General features: G+C 57.2%; 1 protein-coding gene across 4 annotated transcripts in view; it reads right to left on the bottom strand.

The window, feature by feature from the left end:
• The window catches only part of TRPM2 (transient receptor potential cation channel subfamily M member 2), a 54,222-nt gene that overhangs the window by 9,652 nt on the left and 17,528 nt on the right, over positions 1 to 27,042 (bottom strand). For 3 of the 4 annotated variants that reach the window (XM_088834777.1, XM_088834781.1, XM_088834782.1), the window contains 22 exons: positions 26,198 to 26,378; positions 25,609 to 25,670; positions 23,551 to 23,751; positions 19,563 to 19,665; positions 17,618 to 17,739; positions 17,088 to 17,423; positions 13,840 to 13,977; positions 12,500 to 12,629; positions 12,198 to 12,343; positions 11,234 to 11,346; positions 10,656 to 10,869; positions 8,799 to 8,917; positions 8,079 to 8,211; positions 7,425 to 7,596; positions 4,925 to 5,108; positions 3,713 to 3,894; positions 3,366 to 3,498; positions 2,452 to 2,539; positions 2,202 to 2,289; positions 1,442 to 1,599; positions 789 to 937; positions 521 to 622 (listed from right to left, as the gene is read on the bottom strand). In XM_088834777.1, coding sequence (XP_088690903.1) covers positions 521 to 622; positions 789 to 937; positions 1,442 to 1,599; positions 2,202 to 2,289; positions 2,452 to 2,539; positions 3,366 to 3,498; positions 3,713 to 3,894; positions 4,925 to 5,108; positions 7,425 to 7,596; positions 8,079 to 8,211; positions 8,799 to 8,917; positions 10,656 to 10,869; positions 11,234 to 11,346; positions 12,198 to 12,343; positions 12,500 to 12,629; positions 13,840 to 13,977; positions 17,088 to 17,423; positions 17,618 to 17,739; positions 19,563 to 19,665; positions 23,551 to 23,751; positions 25,609 to 25,670; positions 26,198 to 26,378 — 3,254 coding nt within the window. The remainder of the gene's footprint in view (positions 1 to 520; positions 623 to 788; positions 938 to 1,441; positions 1,600 to 2,201; positions 2,290 to 2,451; positions 2,540 to 3,365; positions 3,499 to 3,712; positions 3,895 to 4,924; positions 5,109 to 7,424; positions 7,597 to 8,078; positions 8,212 to 8,798; positions 8,918 to 10,655; positions 10,870 to 11,233; positions 11,347 to 12,197; positions 12,344 to 12,499; positions 12,630 to 13,839; positions 13,978 to 17,087; positions 17,424 to 17,617; positions 17,740 to 19,562; positions 19,666 to 23,550; positions 23,752 to 25,608; positions 25,671 to 26,197; positions 26,379 to 27,042) is intronic. The other variant, XM_055414932.2, reaches the window with a different exon arrangement.

The raw sequence follows: 27,042 nt of genomic DNA, 5'->3' as shown, positions 1-27,042 counted from the left end.
CTCAGGAATGGAGGTCCTAAAGGTTGTGTCAGAGGGAGACTGCCAAGTGTGGGCCTCCGGGGTTGATAAGAAAGTACTTTATGCTGATGTTTCTTTCTTCCATGGTTTGTTTGTTTTTATCAGAAAAATTTAAATCAACCCTGAAAGTTCATTGGAAGGACTGATGCTGAAGCCGAAGCTCTAATACTTTGGCCACTTGATGCGAAGAGCTAACTCATTGGAAAAGACCCTGATGCTGGGAAAGATCGAGGGAAGCAGAAGGGAAGCAGAGGATAAGATGGTTGCATGGCATCATCAACTCAATGGACATGAGTCTGGGCAAACTCCAGGAGATAATGAAGGACACAGGAGCCTGGCGTGCTGCAGTCCATGGGGTCACAAAGAGTTGGACATGACTGAGAGACTGAACAACGAATCAGAAAAACACCAACTCTGCTGGAGAGGAAGCCTGACCCCAGAAGGAAAACCGCAGAGATGGCTGAGGAGGGCTGGAGAAGGGGGTGGGGGCGGGTACACTCACAGAGGGAGCCCGTCCCGCACAGCGTAGACTCCATGGAAGCTGCGCCGGTCCAGCGGTCCGTCCACTTCATTGTAGCTGATCCTGGACAGAGGTTCCAGGGCACTGGAAGGCAGAGGAGAGGTCGCAGCCCCAGCAGAGACGACGGGAGGCAGAGTGGCCACAGGGACCCCTCTCCACCACGGGGGCTCCTCCCAGCCACACGCCTCCCAGTATACCCCAGCCCCCAGCAGGATGGGGCACCCACCCAGGCAGGAAGCAGGGTACTCACTCCCCCACGGGGTCCACCAGATCCTTGTCCTTCCTGTCGGCCGTGTAGAAGGGCGGGTTGTACATGAGGAACTCCGTCTGCGGGACACAGGGACTCAGACGGTCTCCACCCCAGGCTGGCCAGCACCCAAGACAGCTGACTGCAGAGCCCTGGGAGGGCCCAAAGGACATGGAAGTCCAAGCTGGGCTGACCTGGGGACACACACACCTGGGCCAGCCGTGGTCAAGAGGAGTCTCCCCAGGTGGGAGGACGGGGGGCTAGGCTGGACTCCAGAGGGAAGAGTCCCCTGGCAGACTGGGGAGGAGTGACAGCCCGGAATGTGCCAGGAAAACCAGAGAGAAGGCCTGTGGGGGGAACACCCCCAGGCCTCCTCCTTCGGTCCCTCTCACTCTCCACCTCCATCCTCCCCAGCACCCAGAAAGGGGATGGGGCTGTTCTCTGGGGGTGGGGGCTTGAGGACAAGCGGGGCAGTGGACCCTGTGTGGCTAGCAGCCCCAGTGTCCAGGTTCATGGCCCAGGTCCACACCTCGGTTCTCGTGGACCTCATGGCCCTTCAAGGCTGCAGTGGGCTCAGCCACCCTGGGGCCCATACCACTCCCCCCAGGACACTGGGCCACTGCAGGCTGGTGGGTGAGGCCAGGACAGGCATTCACCTCCCAGGGCACCTTCTCGTTGGGCACTGGCAATCGCAGGACAGAGCAATTCGGGTAGAACAGGTGCCGGGCATTCACGTGGTAGGCATCGCCTGGGTCCTCTGCCTTCGATCCTCTGTCCAGCTCAGGGTCCCGCCCCACTGAAGCCTTCTGGGGTGCTGGGAATGGGAACAGGGACAGGGCCACCCTCTGAGGTCCTTTCCCCCAAACTTCTGGGCCGCCTCCACCTCCCTGAGCTCAGTTTGAACGCCAGCCCCAAAGAGAGCAACCTCCCCAGCGTTCTCATCACTGCAGCCCTGGAGGACCAAGGCCTGGGCTTCGGCCCCGGTTGCCTGGGGCAGCTCCCAGCAGAGCTCTTGGTAATCAGCAGAATGCACAAGCCCTCCCGAAGCCTGTCCGGATGAAAGGACAGACAGCTCCTTTGGGGCAGCAACAGTCCAGTAGGGTTGCTCGTGACCATTTCTTGGCTGGCTGCAAATTTGGGAGCAAAGACGTGCTTTCTGTCACCCAGTCAAAGTGACCGGGTCTCGGGTCTGCTGAACCTGAGGCACACGGGGAGGTCAGGGGGCCTGGGCCAGGCTGCCTCTGGAATTTCCCAGCCTGATCAAGCCGGGGGACTTGGCCATGCTCAGCACGTGTAGCCGTGGGGTGGGTCAAGAATCCCAAGGTGCTGGGCCTGCTCCTTTACACTCCATAGACACCCGGACACAAAAGAGCACAGGTGGGTAGAGACCAGCCACTGGCACGGCCACCCACTCACCCAGAGTGGGGACACCTTCTTCCGAGCCAAAGCCACTGTCCCTCAGGGCCTTCACAATCCAGTGCAACGCTGTGGCTGTCTGGGCCACCTGGAACGCACGTTCAAAACAAGATTGGTCAATAGGTGCCCGCACACAGGATGCCCAGCTCCCCACACCCCTCTTCCCCAGGCAGCCACCTGACACCTGGGGCTTGGCCAGGAGGGCCATCGGAACCATGTCCAGAAACAGAGGTCCCAGCCCAGAGCCCACCTGCTCCTCCAGGGAGGCCAGTCTCTGCTCCACGGCGCCCGACTGCTTCAGATGTGCCATTTCCAGCAGATTCACCATGGTATCCACCCTGCAAGAGGACACAGCTGAGTCCCGTGTCTGGCCAGGAGTCTGGGCGCGGAGTGAGCCTGGTGCCCTTTGCAGGTGGGTAGCCTATCACATCCAGCAGCACAGGTTCCTTCGGCTCTAGTTTCAGGCTTCTTCCTCTTAATTTGAAAGGATTTACACTGCCTAGTGGCCCAGGGGAAGACCTCGCAGCCAGCGATGCCCCAGGCTCACAGGGCCACCCGACAGCCCCAGGGGCGTGGCCAGGCCAGAGGTGCAGGTGTGCAGAGCACACACACCTGGTTCCTCACCTCAATATGCCTACAGGCTGTCAGTCACAAACTCAGGAAGCACAGAGTGGCCTCTGGGCGGGGGAGGGGACGCTGCTTCCTGGCGCCAGCGGGGACTCTGGAAGGGGGAGGGGACGCTGCCTCTGGGCACCAGTGGGGCCTCTGGGAGGGGGAGGGGACGCTGCCTCCGGGCGCCAGTGGGGCCTCTGGGCAGGCGAGGGGATGCTGCCTCTGGGCACCAGTGGGGCCTATGGGCAGGGGAAGGGACGCTGCCTCTGGCACTAGCGGGGACTCTGGAAGGAGGAAGGAACACTGTGGTTTGGGAAATGTTTGCTGGTTTGGGTCTGAGTTTGCTACAATGTAGGAATTGCACCCAAGTGGACCTATGTGTTCACAGGAAGAACACTTCCACAGCCAAGCATCCATCCAAACACCCTGGTCTTTTCCCCTGGCATTTCTGAGCCACCTTCTCCAGAGCCTCCTGCTCCACAACAAAGTGACAGGCATTTCAGGGACCACAGGGCTGCAGCGTCAGCCCCGCCGAGAACCCCGGCCCCGTACTTGTCACTGACGTCCTGGATCTTCTGCTCCGGCCTCTGCTTCTGCTGGAACTGCTGTTCCTGCAGGTAGTTCTCCTTCAGGTAGATCTCCCAGGACAGGAGGGCTGCCTCCTCGTTCTTCTCCAGCTTGTTCTCTGTCCGGGGAGGGGAGCCTCTGACCCACTGGGGGCCCTGCAGGGAGGGGCGGAGGAGCCCATCCACGCCCAACCCCAGCGGGCTGGCGGGAGTCCAGGGGCCTGAGCAGACTGCATGTTCCCTGCCCCACCCCAAGCTTCTGGGATGCTCAGAGGAGCTGCCCCCCGATCCCGGCTGCACCCCAGACACGGCTCTGGGGACGAGGGAGCTTACTGAACTGCTTATGCCGCTTGGCGGGGATCTTCAGCACAACCCTCTTGATAAATAGGTGCAGGTGGCTGAGAAGGATAAAGGGGGGCGGTGCGGGGGGCCTGCCCTGGTACTCCTCGATCAGGTCGTGGCGCTGGAACTTCCAGATCTGGTCCGTGCGCTCCTGGACCTGCTGGAAGGTGTAGCTGCAGGGGGCGGGAAGCACTGGTTACAGGGAGCACGGACCACGCAAGCTGGGTTATGCACAACTGTGTCGCTGCCTGAGTGTGCGCTGTGACGGCCCACAAAGGCACACCAGGGAGGGTGACCCGGACACAGGAAGGGCAGCTGAGCACCTTGGGGGCCCAGAGGAGAAGGAAGAAAGAAAACCTAGATTTTAGAGCCTACAAACCTCGCTAGAGAACAAAACAGACCCACGTGGTGTTGGGAGACAGATGGTGTCCTGCACTGGACCCTAAGAGAGTCTGATTCCCCTGAATCTGACAAACAGCAGGGACAGTGTCTTCAACAGGCTGACATGCTCCTTCTCCACACCCTGTGTCTCATGCAGGTAGAGGTCAGCTGGCCCGAATCCCTGACAGAGGTCCTCGGAGGGAGGGACAGAGGCTGGGCAGGCCCACTGGGTCTCTGGCCTCTGTCTATCACAGCCCAGCACTGGGTCAGGGTCTCTCACTGTTCAGAGTGCGTGGTAAATCAGCAAGTGGCGACCTCATCACCCTAGCTGACGAAGAGAAGAGAAACAGTGCCCAAACTGGCCACGGGGTCCCAGGGGCCCTTCTGCAGAGGCTGGGAGGGGCCTGAGGGGGTGGCGATGCCCTGAGCCACAGGGTCGGCTTCCTGGGCACCACAGTCAGGGCCGGCCCTGTGCGCCTGCTTTACACAGAGAGCAAAGACGGGTCATCTTGCATCACAGGATTCTTAACAAGTGTGACACACACAGCTCCACCACCAGAGATGACCCCAACCAAGTCACTGCTCCTCATCCACCTCCCTCTGCTGGGCCGGGAGGAGCGAGACTTCAGCGCCCCAGCCTGTGGCCTCTGAGCACAGGGCCCGTGGGCTGCCCCCCAGCAGTAGTGCCCAGGTTGGATGCCACGGTCACCAGGTCAGCCCGGGCTGAGCCAGGTCCTGGGTCCCAGGCTCCACGCCATCCACACCACCCTGGTGGGGGGGGTGGGGGGGCAGCAGGGTGTGTACCCTGCACGTGGCACTCACTTGAACATGGCGATGAGCAGGTTGAGCAGCAGGATGTTGGCGAAGAGCAGGTAAAGGCAGAGCAGGAGGACGGTCAGCCACTCGGGGAACACGGGCTCCTGCCGCGCCTGGTCGATCTCGGGGCACTTGGGCTTGTAGGGGTCTGTGCCGTTGGGGCTGCACTGGTCTGGTCTGAAGTTCACGCCTGGGTCGGGATGAGGGGGCAAGTGAGTCCAGAAAGCCACGTGGAGTCACAGGGGCCCTTGGGCAATGACCTTGCCGGTCTGGACCCCCGCACATCTGGGTGACCTCAGCTGTCAGCTCAAGCCCAAGGGAAGCCCAGAGAGGGCCGACCGTCTACACCAAGCATCCTCACGGGCAGGAAGTCCCGCTGCCAGGAAAGTCCAAGAGCCAGACCTGCACTCCAGGCTGGCACATGCCTCCCTGGGATCCAGGCACCCCACCAGGGCACTTCCTGGGGACGTGTCATCCACAGGAGGGACTGTGCCCTCTAAGTCACAGGTCCTAACCCTGGGAGCAGATGTGGCAGGAAAGACGTCAAAGAGAAAATGAACAGCTGTTGTAAAGAAACGGGAGACGTCAGAGAGGAAAAGTGCTGCAGAGGCAACATTTTTACATGGAACACGCGACCACAAACCGAACCACAGCTCCACATTTGCAGAAAAGTAAAAGATGCATAATATTATAAAACATAACTGTATACTCGGTGCCTTTAAAAATCTTTAAGATAGGGCTTCCCTGGTGGTCCAGTGGTTAGTAACCTGCCTTGCAAGGCAGGGGACATGGGTTCAATCCCTGGTCCAGAAAGATTCCACATGCCTCGGGGCAACTAAGCCGGTACACTAAAACTACTGAAGCCCCCACACCCCAGAGCCCGTGCTCTGCAACTGAGGCAGCCATCACAGTGAGAAGCCCACGCAATGCACCTTGAGAGGAGCCTCCACTCATTCTATCTAGAGAAAGCCTCCTGCAGCAGTGAAGACCCAGCACAGCGCTGAAGACCCAGCGCAGCCAAAATTAAATACTTTTGTTGTTTTAAAAAAAGACATCCAGATTGGAAAGGAACAAGTATTTGCAGATGACATGATCATAGCAAATCCCCCAAAAGGCACCTAAAAACTATTAGAACTAATAAAGAAGTTCAGCAAGGTTTCAGCATACAAGTTCAATATACAAAATATAGTGTTTTTCTATACAGTAACCAATCCAATTAATAAAACAATTCTACTTACAACAGCATGAAAAAGAATAAAAATATTTAGGAATAAATTTACAAAAGAAGTACAACTTATATTCTGAAAAATAAAATACACTATGGAAAGAAATTAAAGATCTCAATAAGTGGAAGAAACCCCATGCTTATAATCAAAACCCTGGATGTCCTTTTTGGAGAAATTGATTAGATCACCTGAAAATTCATGTGGACCCAAGGGACCCAGAGGTCAAAATAATCTTGAAAAAAAAGAACAAAGCTGAAGGATTCACACTTCCTATAAAGCTACACTGGCCAGGACCATGGTGCTGGCACCAGGATAGACACATAGATAATAGGAATAAAGAGATAAACCCTTTGGTTAACAGTCAACTGATTTCTGGGTCGGGAAGATCCCCTGGAGGAATCAAGTATGCACACAGATGACAATACAGATGACTCGAAAACATTACACTGAGTAAGAGGCAAGACACAAAGACTGCACATCATCTGATCCACTTCATGTGAAGCGTCCGGAAAAGGCACATTCCACCCTGATGCTGGGGAAGAGTGAGGGCAGCAGGGTGACAGAAGATGAGATGGTTGGATGGCACCATCGACTCGATGGACATGAATCTGAACAAGCTCTGGGAGACAGTGAAGGACAGAGAAGCCTGGGGTGCTGCAGTTCACGGGGTCGCGAAGAGTCTGACACGACTTTGCTACTGAACAACACCATCAACAATGCAGATGGTAGACGACAGGTCACCTGCGGTTGGCGGGGTGGGGGTGACTACTAAAGGGTGTGGGGTGACTTCTGGGAGTGATGCAAAGTGTTCTAAAATTAGATTCTGTAAACATACTGAAAACCATGGAAGTGGCCACTTTTTACAGGCGAGTTTTACAGTATGTGAGTTAATCTCAATAAAGCCATGACAGAGAACAAACTCTATATTCTCTCCACTCAGAAAAGGAAGACTTACGTCTGACTGCAGGGGGAGAAACAGAAGGAATCAGGTGGCATTTAATGGTGGGGAGTGGTGTCAGCTGGTGCCCCAGGCCACATCCCCGACTCACTTCCATCTCCCCGCAGCTGCGAGGTACAGCCCGGCTGCGGCCAGCTGATGCCTGAGCCACTCGACTGATGGGACCCCCAGCGCAGCCATGTCTTTCTTCAGGAGCTACAGCCCCTGGGCAGTGCTGAGCGGGTGGGGTGTGCCCAGTCCTCCCTCCTCCCACTCCGGTGACCCTGGAGGAACCCCACAAGGGTGGCACCGCCTTTTCCACAGCTGCCAGGGCCCCTCCTACCGTCAATGTAGGTTGGGAGCTGCCCGAAGATGGTGAGATACGAGTGGTAGATGGCCCCCCGGAAGATCCACTCCACCCGCCTCTCGTTGTGGATGAGGATGGCCTGCTTGGCCACCCCGAAGGACACGACCCACACGGCCAGCAGGAAGAGGAAGAAGAAGACGTCCTTCATCTGTGGGAGGGGGCACCAGTTGCAGCCACACCACCCCACACTGTCCCTGCCCACAGGAGCGTCCCCGAGTGCCCTGCAGTGGACGAGACTCCATCAACCCTCACAGCATGGCTGCATGGAGCCAGGAGCTCCAGGGGACAGCCTAGCAGGGCGCTGGGCACGCCACGAGGAGTAGAAAGGGTCGTGACCATGACCCAAGAAGGGGAGCCACAGGAGCTATAACAGGGATCAGGGATGAGCTGTGGATATCAGGGGAGGCTGCCTGGAAGAGGCAACATACAGGCAAGACCCGAGATAGGCACGCTAGGGTGTGGAAGCAGAGTGGTGACTTGGGGTTCTGTGGGGTGTGCTGTGCCCCAGGGTGCCTTGGGTCCCCCTTACCATCCGCTCCAGGGTGCTTCAGAGCCCCGCTTACCATCTGCCCTGGGCTGCCTTGGGCCCCCCTTACCATCCACCCTGGGGCGCCTCGGGCCCCCCCTTACCATCCGCTTCACGATGATAATCTTGGGCCCCAGCGTCTTGCTGATGGTGAAGATGTGCATAAGCCGCAGGCAGAACATGGTGAAGTCCAGGGAGAGGATGATACGCCCGGTGTACAGCAGCGAGGGCATGAGTCTGCAGGGGAGCAGGGCCTCAGTTGGCTGCCCCAGGCCTGGCCCTAGACCCCTGCCCAGCTGCCCCGGCCCCAGGTACAGCAGTAAGGGCACAAGCCTGATGGGGGGCAGGGCCTCAGCTGGCCGCTCCAGGGCTGGCCCCAGCCCCAATGCAACCCCAGACCCCAAAGCACTAAAACTAGGTGTAAGCTCAGGGGCAGAGCCTCCAGGAGGGTCCGGAAGCCCAGCCTCAGCCAGAGAAGCTGGGCCTCGTGGGCATCCTGGGAAGCAGCAGCCTGGCCCAGCCCCTTCTGCTCATGAAGGGGTCACGCAGAGCAGACACGTGGCTTTGATGGGCTGTGAAGATGTCAGGGCCCCCAGCTGGGACGCGGGCACTCCCACCAGACAGCTCCCCACGGTGACAGAGCCCACATCTCTGCCCCGGCTCCTCCCTGTCCCTACATGGGCAGGGCACCCTCGGCACAGACATATCCAGAGAGATGCTGAAACCGTGAGGGGGCCCCAGCTCCCAGCCTCACCCCAGCCCAGCCCTGTGGGGGCTGCTCCCTTGATGGGACGGGAGGGCCACCAGGAGGGGAGGCCACTCACCGGCAGGTCAGCCCCGCAATGAAGAGCAGGATAGCGCACACATCCAGCTTGTTCCAGAAGTCACTGAAGTACACAAGCACCGCCTTCCGCAGCCCGCTCCCATCGGGGTCGTAGAAGAGCTGGAGGGGGGAGCAGGGACATGGGGGGCTGTGGGTCATTCTTCTCAGTTCCCCACCAGCAAACCGGCGCCACTTCCTGGGCAGCTGAGAGTCGGGGAGGGGCTGCTGGCAGGAGAGGTGGCCCCTGCTGAGCCCAGCTCCCCTCCCAAGAGGGGACCCCCACACTTTGCAGTGTCCTTCACAAGGGAGCCAGGGACTCACAAAGTCCAGGACACCACTCAGTGGTATCACCCTTGGGGTGATAAGAGAGAGTTTCAAGCAAAAACCAATGCCTTGAGGGGGTCGGGTGGAGGAGGGAGCGGCTGGCAAACCACAGGCCACACTTTCCAAGGGGCCTCACCCAGCTCTCAGTGCCCACGTGGGGCTCACTGTGGACGGCATGGGGCCAAGGGCTCCATGAGAAAGTGACCAAGCCTAGGGTGCTCCTGGGGGTAGGAGGGTCCGCTGGTGGAGTGGGAGCGAACTCTCTTCTGCACCAGCTCAGAGGAAGGTGAGACCATGGAGGTGGAGGGACGCGTCCCCACTTGACCTGCCCCACAGGAGTCCCCACACCCTCCTCTGGGTACTGAGTATGATCAACCCAGCAACTGGGTGTGTAGGGCAAGCGGCCCCTCGGAAAAAACCGGTTCCCTCCCTGGCACCACCAGACAGACTCAGGGAGAAGGGTTCACCCTGTTCTGGGGCAATCCCCGGTGAGGCTGGGGCTCGGGGAAGGGGGGCTCTGGACCCCTTGTGCAGAGTCTGGCTATGGGAGGCTGAGCAGTATGAGGAGAGAACGGCAGAGCCAGTGTGGCCCCAGGCCTGGCCACCCACCCCTCACCTCCTTCCTGGAGATTCTGATGGGACCCCAGGGTCCCCGGGAGGCAGTGGTGTCTACACATGTGAGCTACGCTGGCCTTGTCCTGGAGCTCTCGGCTGCCAAGTTCAGAGAGCAGATGTGATTCTAGGCAGGTGTTTCTCAGAGGCAGGCCTCTCCCCACTGCAGCCCTGAGGGCCGCGTTCACCGGCTGTCTCCAGGTACTGGCAGGTGGGGACAGTGTGGTGGGGACAAGCTGCAAGGATCCGTCTGGCCCTCTGCCCTGGGACCTGAGGGAGCCTCTGAGCCCAGAAGGGGTCTTTGTTCACCAGGTTGTCCAACAGGTGGACTTAGGATGGGGTCTGGGCTAGCAGGGTCAGTTCCACATCCAGGGGCGCTGGGGACTGAGGTGGGCCAGTCTCAATAGGCAACCAGCCCTCGTGAGACACCCTGTGAAATGCGAGAGGAGACAGCAGGAGCCCCGTGTCCAGAATCCTCAGAGGCTGCGTGAACCCCTCCCCTTGGCCAAGGTTAAGCCACGGCGGCCTGTGGTCACCCGCCTGTAAGCATGAGCTGGGGCTCTGAGGGTCCTTCTGGAGAGTGATCAAACCCCAAAGTGATGGTCCTGGGACCCCCACACTGTGCAGTGTCCTTCAGAGGGGAGCCAGAGACTCACTCAGTGATGTCACCCTTGGGGTGATAAGGGATAGTTTCAAGCAAAAACCAATGCCTTGAGGGGGTCGGGTGGAGGAGGAGCAAGGGCGGGAGTGGCTGGCGGACTGCAGGCCACACTTTCCAAGGGGCCTCGCCCAGCTCTCAGCGCCCACGTGGGGCTCACTGTGCACGGCACAGGGCCAAGGGCCACCGTGAGAGCGTGACCGAGCCCAGGGTGCTGCTGGGGGTGGGAGGGTCCATGGGTGGAGTGGGAGCGGGCTGGCCCACCTGCCGCAGCTCCTCGCACACCAGGGAGAAGAGCCAGACGTAGATGAGGTACTCGCAGCCGGAGGGCTGGGGCTGGAAGTCCACCATGAGCACGTAGGCAAACAGGCAGAGGAAGACGAAGTAGGACAGGATGTTCATGTGGAAGACGACCACAGGTGCGCTGAAGAAGGCGCGGACACGGGCCAGGCCCCGCTCCGCCTGCAGCTGCCGGTTCCTGCAGAAGACACGGGCAGGGGAGGCCGCGGCTGTGAGGGGCCGGCTCAGCCACGGGGCACACCACAGAAGGGAGGCCCAGGACTCGTGGCTGGCCACCCACCCGGCATGCATGGCTATGGTGGGGGCTCGGTCAGACGGCCCTGCAAAGAGATCCCCAAAAGGCCCTTTAGGGCTATCACAAAATCCTCAGGCCATGGTGGGACTCGCCCCCGGTGGATACTGGGCAATGGCAGTTCTCACCGCTCCCCAGCATGAATCCCCTCCATCCTGGGACCAGTGGCAGCAGTGAGGACCCCTAGAGAGGGCATTTGGGAAGGGAGGTCCGGCCCCAAGCCCCAACAGCCCTGCAGCCAGGCTGGCACCTGAAGGAGACGAGGCCGGTGTAGAGCAGCGGGAAGACCAACATGCACAGCACCACACGCCAGAGCCCGTTGTCCACGCCGAGCTGGCCCCACCACACCTTGGTCAGGAAGGCCTGCGGACAGAGGGCGGGTTTCAGGGCGCTGGGCCCCCCACCCGCCCTGACCCTGTGCTCCCTGAGACTCCCGAGGAGGAGCAACTCTGCAGGCTCAAGCACAGCGCTCTGCCAGGCCCACAGGTGACGTGATGGGCAGCACAGTGGGCAGCTCTGGTCCAGCCCCGAGTCTGCCAGCCCAGGAAGAGGCTCTGGGGGCAGGGCCAGGCTCTCCTATACCAGAAAGTGGGGCTCAAACCCAGAGCCAAGCTCTGTCCCCCCGCCCCATTCTCACCAGCTGGCCCCCTGAGCTCTCTCTGGGGGTGGGCGCTGTGGGCAGAACTCCTCCCCACCAAGCCCCTGGGATCCAGCATGGCTAACTCGGGATGTGGTGACAGGATGAAGCTGTGCTCCACGGAAGCGCCAGGGCTCTGAGGGGCCCCTCAAGGTGCACTACACGTGTCATGTCACCAAGGCAACGCCACAGCGTCCTGCACTTGCTGCTCCGGGAGGATGCCCTGCCACCTCCATGTATCCCTCCTGAGACCCCAGGTAGCAGGGGTGAAGGGAGCTGAGGCCTGGCCCTGGAGGCCTGCTGGGGGCTTCCAGGTAGGGACATCCATCCCGTGCAGAGGTGAGCCACCACCTTCACAACTAACCACCCGCTCTCACTCAGCATTGGTTCTCTCCTCGGCTGACAGTGAGGAGAGGGTGTGCCTGTCTGCAGCAGGTGACCAATGGCCAGTGCCATCCCTGGGTCCCCACAGGGCCCGAAATGGTGACCTCCTGTGCTGTCCATGTGCATAGGAGGCTGCATCCACTCCTGCAGCCCCAAGGCAGGTATTTCTGGAAGGAGGCCCCCAGAACGTCACCTGGATGCCCCCGTGAGACACGAACTTCATGTCCTTGGCCTCTAGGGCCAGCTGCAGGCAGGTGGTCCTGCCCCAGGCCTCCGACACGCGGACCAGCAGCTTCTGAGCCCTTTCCTCATCCTTCCGGTAGCACTCGGTGAAGACCCCTGGATGGGAGAAGGTCTCATCACAGCAGCCGGATCCTCACCAGGGGGAGCACGGCCCCTCCAGACAGCACAGCGTGCACAGGGATGGGGCGAGGACCCCAGGGTCACCCAGGAGGAGCCGGGCCTGGATCTGAGGCTGCGGCCCCAGAAGCTCACCAATGGCTCTCTGTTCATACTCGTCCGCGAGCACCAGCATCTCCTCCAAGCTGTCTGTGTCCTCCTCCTCCTTGGACAACTCCTTTAGGATCTTGCTGCAGGCCAAGGCTGCCGCAATGCAATCCTGGCTCTGGGTACCCAGGGGAGACACCGTGAGACTCTGGATGGTCCTGCCCCAGGACCCTCAACACACCACCACCCAGACTGATGAGAGCAGAGGCCCTGAGACAGCATAGGCTGCAGGGCGAGGACTCAGTGTGTGCTCCTTCCACATAAACCTCTGGGCTCAAGCCCTGCTGGCGGTCAGTCTCCTGCACAGGCCAGGCAGCCCCCTTGCTCCCCAAGAACACAGACGACACAGGCACTCAAACAGCCCTCTGATACAAGGCCCAGAGCTCTCTAGGCATCTGGTCAACCCCATGCAAGGAGTGCCCCCAAAGAGGAGAAATGAGGACTGGGCTGTCACATGGCCCTGTCCAAGGCCAGGGGCCTCACCCTCGGTGGCACCCCCAGTCCCAGGCACCAGAGGTGGGCCAAGAGAATCTCACAGGAGGCTCTCAATACTCAGCCCAGAGGCCCTGGGTCTGAGGGCAGCACTGGCCCATGTGAGGGGTTGGTGTCTGAGTTTGGTTTTTCTGGCCAGTAAGCCCCACTGGGCATACCTGAGGCCACAGTCGGGCTGGCTCTGTTGCCCACCTACCCCAAGCACCTTGGGAGAGGGCACACCTCCCAGAACCCTGGTGAGGGGGCGGGTCTCCAGAGCCTCTGCCAGGACGCTGAGGGAGCCGGCTCTGAGAGCAGCCTGGAAATGCTGGCTCAGAAAAACAAGGCCTCTCTGAGAAAAATTATGAAACTTTACTTTCCTGTTAAGAGGAAAGCCAGCTTGAAATAAAGGAAAACTATGCAGGGAGTCCTGGCCTGCAGTACTCCACTTCTCAGGGAGCCGCCTAGCTAGTCCCCACCATGGGTGATAAAGTCCCATGCAGGCCCAATGACTAGCAGTCACCCGGCCAGTCCCCTTCACTGGCGATGAAGTCCCATGTGGGCCCAGTGACCAGAAGCTGCCCAGCCAGTCCCCTTCATTGGCGATGAAGCCACACTCAGGTCCAGTTACCAGGAGCTGCCCAGCTGACTGGTGGGAGTTCCCAGACAGCCCAGCAACAGCAAAGGCATCTGGGAAGCGCCCATCTTAGTAACAGATCATGCCTGAGCCCCCCAACCATCAATGGGAAGAGAAGTGGCCCCTCCAGGGGTGGAACATGCCTACAGAGTCCACTGACCCGGGCAACCATGGGGCTGGAGCCCTGTCACTGGTCCACCGATAGTTGCAGTCTGCTGACCTGAGCCCAGATGATTTCTGCCAGCTCCTGGCGGTTCTGCACGATGGCCCAAATGAGGAGATCACGGACCGGATCTATGGTGAATGTAGCTTGGCCTGATGAACGCTTGTACAAGGACCGGAGACTCACTCCCTGCACCTGTGAGCAGCAGACAGTCAGTGCCCCCACATGGAGTGGGGGACACCTGTTGAGGGTGCAGGACCTGAGCTTGGCCCCACTATCCTTGGAGGACAAGCCCTGAAAGCCACTTATCCAACAACACTCAGATGGTTCTCATGAACACTCACGCACACTGGGGTTTCTTAAGCACCACTCTGGAGACATGAAGAAACACCCAGAAAGTGCAACGGTCAGTTACCACCCACATCATTTGTAGACCCCTGCTACTCGCCAGGCATCCCAACATTCCTTAGTCTTATGTGACGGCATCAAAGTCTTTTTCTATGAAGTAAAATTCTAAGACAGTCTCTTAATGGATTCATGCTGTGACCTCTTCAAGGGAACCTGCAGTGTCTCCTGCAGAGAAGACCAGAAAGCGAGACCAGACAGACAGAGCCACCTGTGAGTGGGAGGGCCCTGGCCCCAGACACACTCGGTCTAGTGTGACACAGTCTACAGGGATTCCAGGCTTCCTGGCCCTCCGTAAATAAACACAACCTCAGACAATTCCATCCTCTGGAAGCAATTCCCAGAGAGCACATTTCCCACATCACACACAAAACTACACTTTAAGGGATTTCAGAAATTGTCTGAAGGCTCATCTTTATGAAAAAAAAGAAAAATCAATTCATCTTCTTAAATTACAGACATGGTTCAATATGCGCTTCCACTTGGGACTTTCATAAGCACTTTCCAACTAGACATCTTAAATATACTGGAATCAAGAAAACTAGAACCACGAATGTACAGAACCAAGCCACAGCCACTTCAGTCTCAGGGGCTGTGCACAGCTCACCTAGAACAATGGACAGATTTTCAAGCCTGAAGAAAGTACATAAGTTTCCAGCAGGAAAAAAAACAAAATCACTGTGATCAGAGAAGAGACAGAAAACTTAAACATCAGGACCATCAGACAAGAAAAATAGAAAGTTATCAGAGTTACTACCTAAAAAGGCACTGGGCCCTGCTGGACTCCCAGGGGAGTCTGCCAGGCATGTAAGAGGCAGTGAACTCCAGCCACTTAAACTGTCCCAGGGCAGAGAAAGAAGAAACTCTTCCCAATGTTTTTATAAAGCTAACATAACATTGATACCAGAACCTGACACATACAACTCTCCCAAAATAAAACTACAATTAAAGACAATATTCTGATGTGCTAAGTCCTTTCAGTCTTGTCTGATTCTTTGCAACCCCATGAACTGTAGCCTGCCAGGCTTCTCTGTTCATGGGATTTTCCCAGGCAACAATACTAGAGTGGGTTGCCATGCCCTCCTCCAGGGGATCTTCCAGATGCAGGGGTTGAACCAATGCCTCTTACATCTCCTGCTTTGGTAGGTGAGTTCTTTACCACTAGTACCACTGCAAACCCCTAAAAATGTTGGGAATCCAGCATCGGATTAAATACACGTTACTCTGAAATCAAGCTGAGATTTAAAATAGGGATAAAAAATAATAATGACTTATAATTCACCAAATTCATATGCCAAAGAAGAAGAGCATTTCAACTTCTCAGAAGGCATCTGACAAAGTTCAGCCCTGAGGTGTCATTTGTAAAACCTTATTGAATCTTGAGGTGGAGTTTCACTCACATAAATATACCACAGAGACCAGCATTACACTTAATGCTTGGAAACCGCAGGATCCCCATCAAATAAAGATTCAGACCAGAAAACCCCTCCTCCTTTTATCGCCACACATGTGCATCTCACACAGACACAGATGAGCTATGCTGACCTGGCCACACAAACACCAATGGTGTGAGCAGGGCTCAGGGGAAGGGGCACAGGGGACAGCATTTTCCCACGCAAATTTTTGTACTGTTGGAAGTTTTTAGAAAGGGAGCTCCTGGACTGAATTGTGTCCACCACTTTCATATGCTGAAGCCCCAACCCTAGTGTGACTGTATTTGGAGATGAGACTACACATGGGCTGGATGAAACACAAGCTGGAATTAAGACTGCCGGGAGAAATACCAACAACCTCAGACATGCAGATGACACCACCCTTATGGCAGAAAGAGAAGAACTAAAGACACTCTTGAAGAAGGTGAAAGAGGAGAGTAAAAAAGCTGGCTTAAAACCCAACATTCAAAAAACTAGGATCATGGCATCTGGTCCCATCACTTCATGGCAAATAGATATATCAACAATGGAAACAGTGACAGACTTTATTTTCTTGGGGTCTGAAATCACTGCAGACAGTGACTGCAGCCATGAAATTAAAAGATGCCTGCTTCTTGGAAGAAAAGCTATGACAAACTTAGACAGCTTACTAAAAAGCAGAGACGTTCCTTTGCCGACAAAGGTTCATATAGTCAAAGCTGTGGTTTATTCGAGTAGTCATGTATGGATGTGAGAGTTTGACCATAAAGCAGATTGAGTGCCAAAGGATTGATGCTTTTGAATTGTGGTGTTGAAGACTCTTGAGAGTTCATTGGACTGCAAGGAGATCAAACCAGTCAATCCTAAGGGAAATCAGTCCTGAATACTCACTGGAAGGACTGATGCTGAAGTTGAAACTCCAATACTTTGGCCACCTGATATGAAGAGCCGACTCATTGGAAAGACCCTGATGCTGGGAAAGATTGAGGACAGGAGGAGAAGGGGACAACAGAGGACAAGATTGTTGGACGGTATCATCGACTCAATGGACAGGAGTTTGAGCAAGCTCCAAGAGATGGTGAAGGACAGGGAAGCCTGGTGTGCTGAAGTCCATGGGGTTGCAAAGAATCAGACACAACTAAGCGACTAAACAACAACTTTATACACGTGATTAAGGTTAAGGGAGGCATAGAAGTGGGCCCCTGATCCAACAGGACCCTAGCCCTAGGGTGCCTAGGAGAAAAGGAAGCCATACTGGACGCCCTGAGGATGGAGCCAGAAAGTGGCTGGTTTTCTGCAGGCCAGGAGGAGAGGCCTCACCAAAAGCTCACCTGTCAGCACCAAGACCTTGACTTCCAGCCTCCGGAGAAGGGAAAAGAAGATGCCCGCCATGTAACCTGCCCCATCTGTGTTATGACAGCGAGAGCCGACTTTCCCAATAATAATAAAAGCTCGTGCTTCAGAGCTCCAAAGCTGGCCAGCACTCACATTGATTTTGACGCTGGGCACTAGAAGAGGGTGCTGCTGGTCACTGGAGCGGGGCCGGGGGTACAGCGGCTGTGTGGAGTCCCCGAGGAGCTCCCGGAGCACTTGGGCCACATGGTGCAGGAGCATGCCGTGGTCCAGGCACTCGGGCTCCCCAGCAAGCACCTTGCGCAGCTTGTAGTGGAACAGGCAGGTGGGCTCCAGGTTCTGGTACAGGTAGAACAGGGTGGCCCGGGAGACAAACTCCTTCAGCTGCACCCCGTTCTCCAGGAAGAGCTTCACGAACTTGGGCTTGTTGGTGATGAGGGCGGCCACCATCATGGGGTACAGCTCTGAGGGCTGAGAAGGGGACATGGGGGCCATGTACTTGGTCATCAGCATTCAGGCCCCAATCTTGGTACCCCCAAAACAGGGATGCCGTCGTTTCCCATTTCGGGAGGAGGAGGCATGCCGGTCACCCTCACCAAGGACAGGGCCGGAGTCCGGACAAGCCCCAGCAAGCCCCTCCCTAGGGCAGCCCCCGGCAGTGTCACCTTCCACTGTCGCTCGTCAGTGAAGATCTCACTCTGGGCAATGTCCACACGGTTCCACGCCACCGCCAGCTTCAGCTGGTGGTCCCAGTTCTCATGGCCAAAGTGGTCGAGGCTCCGAGAAGCTGTAGGCAGAAGCACATGCATTGGGGACTTCAATCTGGGCTTCAGAGCCACTTCAAAGCCCAACAAAGTCAGGGTGGGGTCAGCAAGCCATCTCCATCATTTCAGTTGAATAGATAAGGTGCTCAGTCACGAACCACACCACCCCCCCACCACACACATGCCTTCATACAATCACTTTTCCTTTCAGGGTACCATCAGACCATCTTTGGGTTTCCGTCTCCACTCTTGCTTACCCCAGCCCCCAGCTCTGGCCCCAGGTCCTGCTCAAGCCCCCCGCCCTAAGTTTAAAGCAGACACGGTTCTCTGGAAGGCAGGCACTTTAACATTCACTTTCAAAACTTAGGCCACGAAAGCCATCACATGTCCTTCTTTACCTTGTTTGAAGAACCCCACCTCACCCAGGCTCTCAGTGCAACTATGTGCCCAACTAGTTTCTGCTCTTTCTGGACTAAAATTTTAAAACATGGGTTTCTATTTGGGGAAGAAGAAAAAAGAACTCTGACCCTGACCTCACAACACACACAGAAAGTAACCTGAGATGAATCACAAACCTACATGTAAAGGCTGTGGCTATGGAAGAAAGTATTTGCAACTTCAGGAAAGGAAAAGATCTCTTGGGATGCGAAGAACATAAATAATGAAGGGAAAAAAATTGGTAAACTCAAATGTTACCAATAAGCTTTCTTTAGGACTTCCCTGGTGGTCCAGCAGTTAAGACTTCAAACTCCCACTGCAGGGGGTTGTGGGTTTGATCCCAATTGGGGAACTAAGATCCCACAGGGCCATCTGGTGGGGCAAAAAAATGAATAGATACATGTGTATGCCTTCTGCTCCCTAAAGATACCTGGAAGGACATATAAAAGTAGACCATGAACCAAGAGAAAACATCCCAGCATACAGGTCCAACACAGGATTTGCGCAAGGGTATACCAAGAACTCTTAAACCTCCACAAAAGAGACAAATAATCCACTAAACATGGACAAAAGATCAGACAGACACTTCATCAAGATGGAATGCAAATGGCCACCAAGCCCAGAGACACAAATTCAAACCACACAGCGATCTGGCTTCACACCCAGCGGGAGGGCTGCAGCTTCAAGGACTGACAGGACAAGTGTGGGTGAGGGTGCAGAGCAGCCTGGACCCACAGCCACGGTGTGGGGGCCAGGGACAGAAGCAGAGTGGACGAGCCGACCCCCTACCACGGACACTTCCCGTCTGCCATCACGGCTGGCCTGGGGCCGCTTCCCTCCAGGGGCAGCGGCCATTCAGCCCAGAACAAATGCTCCTGGGCACCAGCAATGTCGTGACCTGGTCCACGCCGGCAGGAAGGACAGGGAAGCATGGGTCTCACCCCAGAAGTGGGAGAGGAAGGGAGAGTGAAGTGTGGGTCCTGGGAGAACAAGCCGAAGGGCAGAAGTCAGACTAAGGAATGGAAGTCGGCCAACAGCGCTACGGTCTCGCGGGTGCCGACGTTTGGAGTCTTCCCTGCACTTGGACTCTGTCACTGGAGACACAGGAGTTAGACAGGAGACAGAGTGTGGGGAGACAGGAGCAGGCTTCCGAGGCTCTTTCTTCCTACCCTAGAATTTTAGGAGGGACTGTGATGATCGTGAAGGGGTAAAGCAGTACAGGCTGCACTCAGATTTCAGGTAAGAAGGTGAGGTGAGAAAGGCGCCTACGCCCCAACATCAGTGATGGCACCGCCTGCCCAGTGGGAGCGCGCGGTGGGCCTGGCAGGTCCAGCTGCTCTGACCAGCATGTCTGCCCAGGGGGGTATTTCTGGCTCCCCCACACACCCTCGTCTCGCCTGACCCTCACCTTTCAGCAAGGCCTGCAGGATGGCCACGTCCACGTCCTGCTGGCCATCCTTCCCTTCCCGGAACACAGTGAGCAGCTGCCGCCTCCGGACGATGTCTTGAATCTGCAACAGGCATTTTCCGCATGAGGTTCCCCCCCGCCTCTTCAAAGGGCACCTGCAGAACCAAGGCCCCGGGTGCAGAACCGGAGCCCCGGGCAGGAGTCCCGCCTGCTGTGTGGCCGGGGCACCACCTCACCCCCACGCCCAGACGGTGATAAAGATGAAGATGCCTGAGGACCAAACACACGGTGTTTTTAAGTGGCCTTTGGGGAAGAATCTCCACCTCACTGATCAGTGGTATCTGTTCAACACCCAGCGACGCTTAACTGAAGACCTCTGCTTGATCCTCTGCCTGGGCCCTGCCTACCTATCTATCAATCACCAATCTATCTATCCTCTATTTCCTGTCACCTTTCTATCTAGCTGTCATCGATCTTATCCACCTATCATCTCTCAGCTGCCAGAACTGTGATGTTGGAGAAGACTCTTGAGAGTCCCTTGGACTGCAAGGTGATCAAACCAGTCAATCCTAAAGGAAATCAACCCTGAATATTCATTGGAAGGACTGATGTTGAAGCTGAAGCTCCAATACTTTGGCCACCTGATGGGAAGAGACAACTCATTGGAAAAGACCCTGATGCTGGGAAAGATTGAAGGCAGGAAGAGAAGGGGACGACAGAGAATGAGATGGTTGGATGGAATCGCCAACTCAACAGATACAAATTTGAGCAAGCTCCAGGAGATGGTGAAGGACAGGGAAGCCTGGAGTGCTGCAGCACATGGGGTCACAAAGAGTCGGACAGGACTGAATGACTGAACAACAAGACCTGCCACCAGTCACCGCTCCCTTGAACCTTCACCCTGAGGCGGGGGTGGGCCTCAGTTGGATCCTCACACCCCAAAGCTTCAGACTCCACTCCCAGCTCCCAGGCCACCCCACCCAGCCCCAGATGCTTTCCTGCCTGCCCCCACCCACTTCCCCTCAACCTGGACACAGCTCTTGCCCCTGTACCCTCTATAAAGACTTCTCCCACCTAGAGGGCCCCTTGTACACCCTGCCTCCACCTCTAAGACCCCAACTTTCCCCATCCCTCAGGATCCCGCTTTCATGTCAACTCTAAAATGCCCAAAATGTCTCTCTTCCCAACCCCCATCCTCCAGCCAAAACCTCTCCCGGATTTAACCCTACTTCTGACTCACAGGACGGAGTACCTACTGTGCGTGTGTGTTGACCAGGTACTAAGTACTTTCCCAGGTGACCCTGCTCCATCCTCCGAATCTAAGCCCCAGTCACCCCTGATCTGCAGACAAGAGAGCGGGACTTCTGAGAGAGGGCCTGCACTCCTCCGGACACCAGCGATGTGGTGCTGGCTGCGGGTCAGCAAGAAGACCCCCGGGGCAGATATCCGCATCCTCCCGGGGCTGCACCCGTGTACCCACCATGGGGCAGAGTAGCCCCAAGGCCTGTGGAGTGAGTCAGTGATCACAGCTCTGGGGGGCCCCTCCCCACTGAACAAGAGCCACCATCATGGGCAGCCCCCTGGCTGAAGACTGGCATGGATGAAGCACCATTTTCAGGCCTTGACTCAGCAATGGATTGATAACACAAGCTCCTTTAAACCTCAGCAGATTAGACCCACTTCTGAGAATCGCCTGAATAATTTACAAGCTAACTGAGGGAAGGCCAAAGGCCTGCCAGCCAACACCCACCAGCTCTGTGAGGAGCTGACCTGACGTCCACGGTGAAAACATCCCCCAGAACCTTAAGAGGTCCGCTGAGGCCACAAGAAGACAGACAAGAGAGGGTCGCTGTGCTGCCCGTGGAACCTGTCCTGTTCACCCTGGGCTTCCTGCTGCCCTTGCCCCACCTACCTCCCATCAGGGGCCCCAACCCTCTTCTTGGTCTTTGGCTGGTGGGCACAGACCGTCCACAAGGCCTGAAATCAGATGTGGTGAGAACCAAGCTGCTCCACAGACTTGCCCTGAAAGGCCCACATCAGGTACTTAAACGTGAACCTCCAGGAGATTTAACAATCTGGTTTAGCATCTACGGAGCACACGACAGACACAGACCCCAACTGCTTTGTCACCCCAGCTTACTGTTGGGGAAACCGAGGGTCAGAGAGGCCCTGACTGCCTCCATCCCACAAAGAACCCTGCCAGGAAACAGGGGTCGGGGACCCCAGGACAGGTGAGCCCAGCCCCCGGGGGCTCAGAGCATGGCCAGACTGCAGGGCCAGTAGGACCAGGCGCTGGAGGGCAGTGCAGGTAGGGGCTCTGTGCCAGCCGGGGCTTCGTGGGTGTCGAGGACTCACCTAGCCACTCTCCTTCACACCTGCCCCCCCTCTGGAGGCTGAGGCCAGGCCATGCGGCCCTCTACAGAGCTCAACAGGACCCCCAAAATCTGCACTATGGATTTGACCAATTCTGAGGCCCATTCCAAATGCCCCAGATGACCCAACTGACTCAAAGGACGTGAAAGAGAAGCTCCTTCTTTCCAGGACTTGGAGAAATGTCCCATGTACACTCCTGCACCACCTCCCCTCCCAGCCCAGCAAGAAGCCTGTCTGTAAGGTCTCCAGGAAAAGAAGCCTTGCAAGGTCTTCACCCGCATGTACCCGGTGTCACCTCCCACTCGAGCCATGGAAGAGCAAAGTACCGATGCGTTTTACAGCAAAGTTACTGAAATGCAGGGCAATCGTGGTCCTGGGCTATAACAGCCATGCTCTCCCCACGGGTCAGGAGAAGGGTCCAAGCCAGACCATTCGGGGTGGGGGCGCCCATGAGGCTCACTGCTCAGGAGTTGAGGGGATGGGCAGAAAGCCATGTCCCAGAGACCCTTGCCCACTCCCTCGACCAGAGCAGCCCACTGTCATCCAGTTCATATGGTAACGTTCCAGAAAAATCTTTGGAACCCAGTGGGCTAGCTAGAAACTGTCACACTAGAAAGAAGGAAAGAAAAGAGACAGTGAAGACAACAGGCTGATGGTTCAGGCCCCGCCATCTGGACAGCCCGAGTCTGGCCGACTGTGATGAACCAGAGCTGACGGTGCGGTTCTGGCACCTGGGCTGGCTTCGCGTAGGGTACTGACTGCAGGGAGCTGGGTGAAGGTAAACAGAAACCCTCCACAACCTGTGCTCTTTCCCAAGAACCTAAAACGGTCCCAGAGCAAGGAGAGAGGACAGGCAGGCATGCAAAGCAAGGCTGAGTCCTCTTTGAATGATCGGTCCCGGACGTGCAGCCACAGGGTCGTGTCCCCAGCTCCCTGTGCTTCCACTCAGCATCTCCTCCCATAGGGGAGTGGTGGTCCCCTCTTTGGGTGGAACTAGCTCCCTCCCAGGACTCGAGTCTCCAAAACCACTGGAGATGGGGTTCCCTCTGGAATGCTGGTCCTAGGATGGGCCGGGCCACGGATGCCTCTATCTGGGGGTGCATGTGAAACAACCCGCAGATCACCACATGGTTCCCAGAGCCACTCGGGGGCCCCCATCTGATACATCTACATGTCTCCCCACCTTGACAACCCCAGAAGATGGACCCTGCTACCCACTGCCGTCACTTGCAGCACCCCAGCAGCCTGCATCTGGGCTCCCCACCCCTCTGCCACCCCCAGGGCCTCAGCACCAGCCTCATGCCCACCCAGTGCACAGAGTCCCCCTTCCAGGATGGCCGTGCCTCGTGCCCTGTGTTACCCGCCTGCCTGGAGTTCTGCAGGCGGAGGCCCAGCACAACCTCCCTTGCAGGGCAGCCTGCTGCCTCAGCCGACAGCTCCCTGCCTGCCCAGCTCACAGCCCTCAACCCTGTAGACGGCTCCCGTGCCCAGCCCAGGTCGGCCAGGGCCTCTGAGTCTTGGTTATGCGTGTCCTGGTCCCTCTGGCCAGGCTGACAGCATCTAACCTATGGGCTGCAGGTTCACACCTGGTGACTGACGCACCCGTCAGCCTCACCTTTTTGGTCCACTCCACGATCCTACTTTCGGTGAAGGTCTCAAACATCCCCTGGAAGAACATGCTCAGCTTCTGCTGAATCAGGGAGATCGTGATCTCAGAGATGGGCAGGCCGGCTACCTGCGCGATGACGTCAGCCACGCGGCCCGAGCCCTCCACAACCACGCAGGGGGTGCCGTTGGTGATAGCGTTGTAGATGGTCTGCAACACAGGGGCCAGCATGAGCCCAGCCACACCCACGCCTCCTAAAACTGGGCTCTCCGAGAGCCCTGCGGTCCGGCTGCTGTGAAGGCTTGTTCTTGCTGTTAGGCGCCCAGCCATGGTCGGTTCTTTGTGACCCCGCGGACTGTAGCCCGCCAGGCTCCTCTGTCCGTGGGATTCTCCAGGCAAGAATACTGGAGTGGGTTGCCGTTTCCTTCTCTAGGGGGTCTTCCGACCCAGGGATCGAACCTGCGTCTCCTGCATTGGCAGGGGGAGTCTTTACCACTGAGTCACCAGGAAAGCCCTGCTGGGAAGTTTACTGAAGACATTTACTTGGTGCGTTCCTCTGCTCAGAGGGGACGGGGCTGATCCTGATTACACGGGGTACACAGCCGACACGCCGCCTCTCTCAGGCCTTTCACTTGACACCACTGTCATGAAAGATTGGGACGTTTCCACCCCTTAATGTGCGAACACGAGAGCCGTCCCCAGAAAGAAGGGGGCACTGCCTGGGCCAGAGTTCCACACCCTCCTTGAGACCCAGGGTGAGACAAGGACGTGGACGGAGACCCCCAGAGACCAGGGTAAGAGCACCGTGAGGAGTGGGCGCCACAGCAGGAAGGATGGCCTGCTCTGGGCACCGCTGCGGGAGAGCCTCAGAGGGAGTGGGGGGGATCGGACACATCCTGCCCCCCGAGGCACCCCAGGACCTGTGCTGACCCCCTGAGGTTACTAAACATAAACAGAACGTCACGCTCTGCCCCAAATCAAGATGTGGGCAGGGCCAGGCTACCTCCAGAGGTTGCCCAGGAGAAGCTGAACTCCCTGCCTCCTCCGGCTCTGGTGGATGCCCCTCTCTTGGCTTGTGCCCGCATCGCTGCAGTCCCTGCTCTTGGTCACGTGACCTCCTCCTCGTCTAGGGACACTTGTCATGGCATTTAGGACCCATCTGGATGCTCTGTACTAAGATCCTTAGCTTCATCACATGACCAAAGACCGTGTTTCCAGATGACAGAACATTCACAGCCTCCAGGTTTTAGGACCTGATATCTTGGCGGGGAGTATCACTTATCCCGCCTGCTAGAGCACCCATTCCTGGCGTGAAAGCTGTAGAGCTGTCTGTCTGTCTTGCCCACCTCTCTCCATCCCCAGGGCGGTTTCCCTGCCGAGTACATCATGGATGAGGAAGGCCAAGGGCACCTGACCTGCCTGGACAGCAACCACTCCCACTTCATCCTTGTGGATGACGGGACCCACGGCTGCCGTCATGTGACCAAGAGCAGAGACTGGAGCGATGCGGGCACAAGCCAAGAAAGTGGCATCCACCAGAGCTGGAGGAGGCAGGGAGTTCAGCTTCTCCATGGCAATCCTGCAAGTGCAATCATCCTACAGTCCTACGGCAGAGGTCAGTTTGGCCCGAGTTCCATGAGGCAGGCACACTTCCTGCCGGACAGCGGTTCTGCATGAAGCTCCATGGCCTACTTTACATTCAGCTGCTGAATGTAAAGGAGCTGGGGGTGGGGGGTGCCGAGGGCTGTACTTTGAGGACCCTTCTTGGGAGCCTGAGTGCAGAGCTATAGAAGCCCCCCACAGGCTGTCCGGGGGGCCTGCAGGCGAGGGCTGCAGTCCCTCTGGAACCCCTCTTTGCTCTGTGCTGGTCAAGCCCCAGGGTTGACCCTCCTGTGGCAGGGCCTCTCAGGGGGCTCTGACCCACCCACCCAGAGAGACTCCATCAGTGGACAGGCTCTCTGCCCCCTCTTGCCGACAGCCTCCCTGGGAGGCAGGCCACAGCACTCTGGGCAGTTACTCACCCACCACAGAACTTGACCCAAGAGGCCCATCCCCAGCAGGACTCACGTTCAGTGTGCCGGGGCCCCCTTCCAGCACCACACAGACGATCGGGATTTTGATAGCCACACCTAGGACGAAGCAGGGAGCACAGTTCGGGATCATGGGCTCTGGGCATCCCCTGGGGCCCTCCCCACCCCTGTCAGCTGCAGCCTAACCACACTCTGGGAACCCCAATGTGCAGCGGAACTTGAAAACCTCAGCTCAAAGGTGTCCAACCAACCAGCAAAACATGTGCAGAGCCCTGTGTGTTAGACCTCCCAGCGCCCTGGGGTCCATCCCACCCCAGCCACAGGGGAAATGAGGTCAAAGCCTGAGCTTTGACTCCACGCTCTGGTTTCCGGGCTGAGATGTGTGCATAGTGAAGGGACCACAGGGTGCTCTGCATCCTGAGTGCCTGCCTGGCTTTTCCTTCTGCTGTTAAAGGGTCATGAGACGATGACCCCCCGACCAAGTATACAGATGTCCAGGCATGTTCTGATGGCCGCCCCAGCACCCCACCCACCAAATATCCTGGCCACAGCCAGCTGAGCCCCAGACCCCTGGACCAGCCCACTCTCCTCTCCTCCAAGTGCCCTGGAAAGCGGCTCCTGCTCACCTCCCCTCTCCTTGGTCTGCTGCGATATGAACTTCTCCAGCTTCGTCCTCAGGGGAATCTCAACACCATAGTGGCCATGGGTCCCGTCGTCCACAAGGATGAAGTGGGAGTGGTTGCTGTCCAGGCAGGTCAGGTGCCCTTGGCCTTCCTCATCCATGATGTACTCGGCAGGGAAGCCGCCCTGGGGATGGAGAGAGGTGGGCAGGACAGACAGACAGCTCTACAGCTTTCATGCCAGGAATGGGTGCTCTAGCAGGCGGGATAAGTGATACTCCCCACCAAGATGCTGCTGCTGCTGCTAAGTCACATCAGTCGTGTCCGACTCTGTGTGACCCCATAGACGGCAGCCCATCAGGCTCCCCTGTCCCTGGGATTCTCCAGGCAAGAACACTGGAGTGGGTTGCCATTTCCTTCTCCAATGTGTGAAAGTGAAAAGTGAAGTCGCTCAGTCGTGTCCGACCCTTAGCGACCCCACGGACTGCAGCCTACCATATCAGGTCCTAAAACTGGAGGCTGTGAATGTTCTGTCATCTGGAAACACGGTCTTTGGTCATGTGATGAAGCTAAGGATCTTAGCACAGAGCATCCAGGTGGGTCCTAAATGCCATGACAAGTGTCCCTAGACGAGGAGGAGGTCACGTGACCAAGAGCAGGGACTGCAGCGATGCGGGCACAAGCCAAGAGAGGGGCATCCGCCAGAGCCGGAGGAGGCAGGGAGTTCAGCTTCTCCTGGGCAAGCTCTGGAGGGAGTCTGGCCCTGCCCATGTCTCAATTCTGGCCAAGTGGTACTGGTCTCTGACTTCCGGTGTTCAGGAATGTGAAAGAGCACACTTCGGTTGCTTTAA

The sequence above is a fragment of the Moschus berezovskii genome, chromosome 1 (assembly GCF_049115385.1).
Source record: "Moschus berezovskii isolate FMDL1 chromosome 1, NW_MosBer_1.0, whole genome shotgun sequence".
In the NCBI taxonomy this organism is placed as follows: Eukaryota; Metazoa; Chordata; class Mammalia; order Artiodactyla; family Moschidae; genus Moschus; species Moschus berezovskii.
Note: the sequence above shows the minus strand (reverse complement) of the source record. Positions and strands in the feature narration are given on the sequence as shown.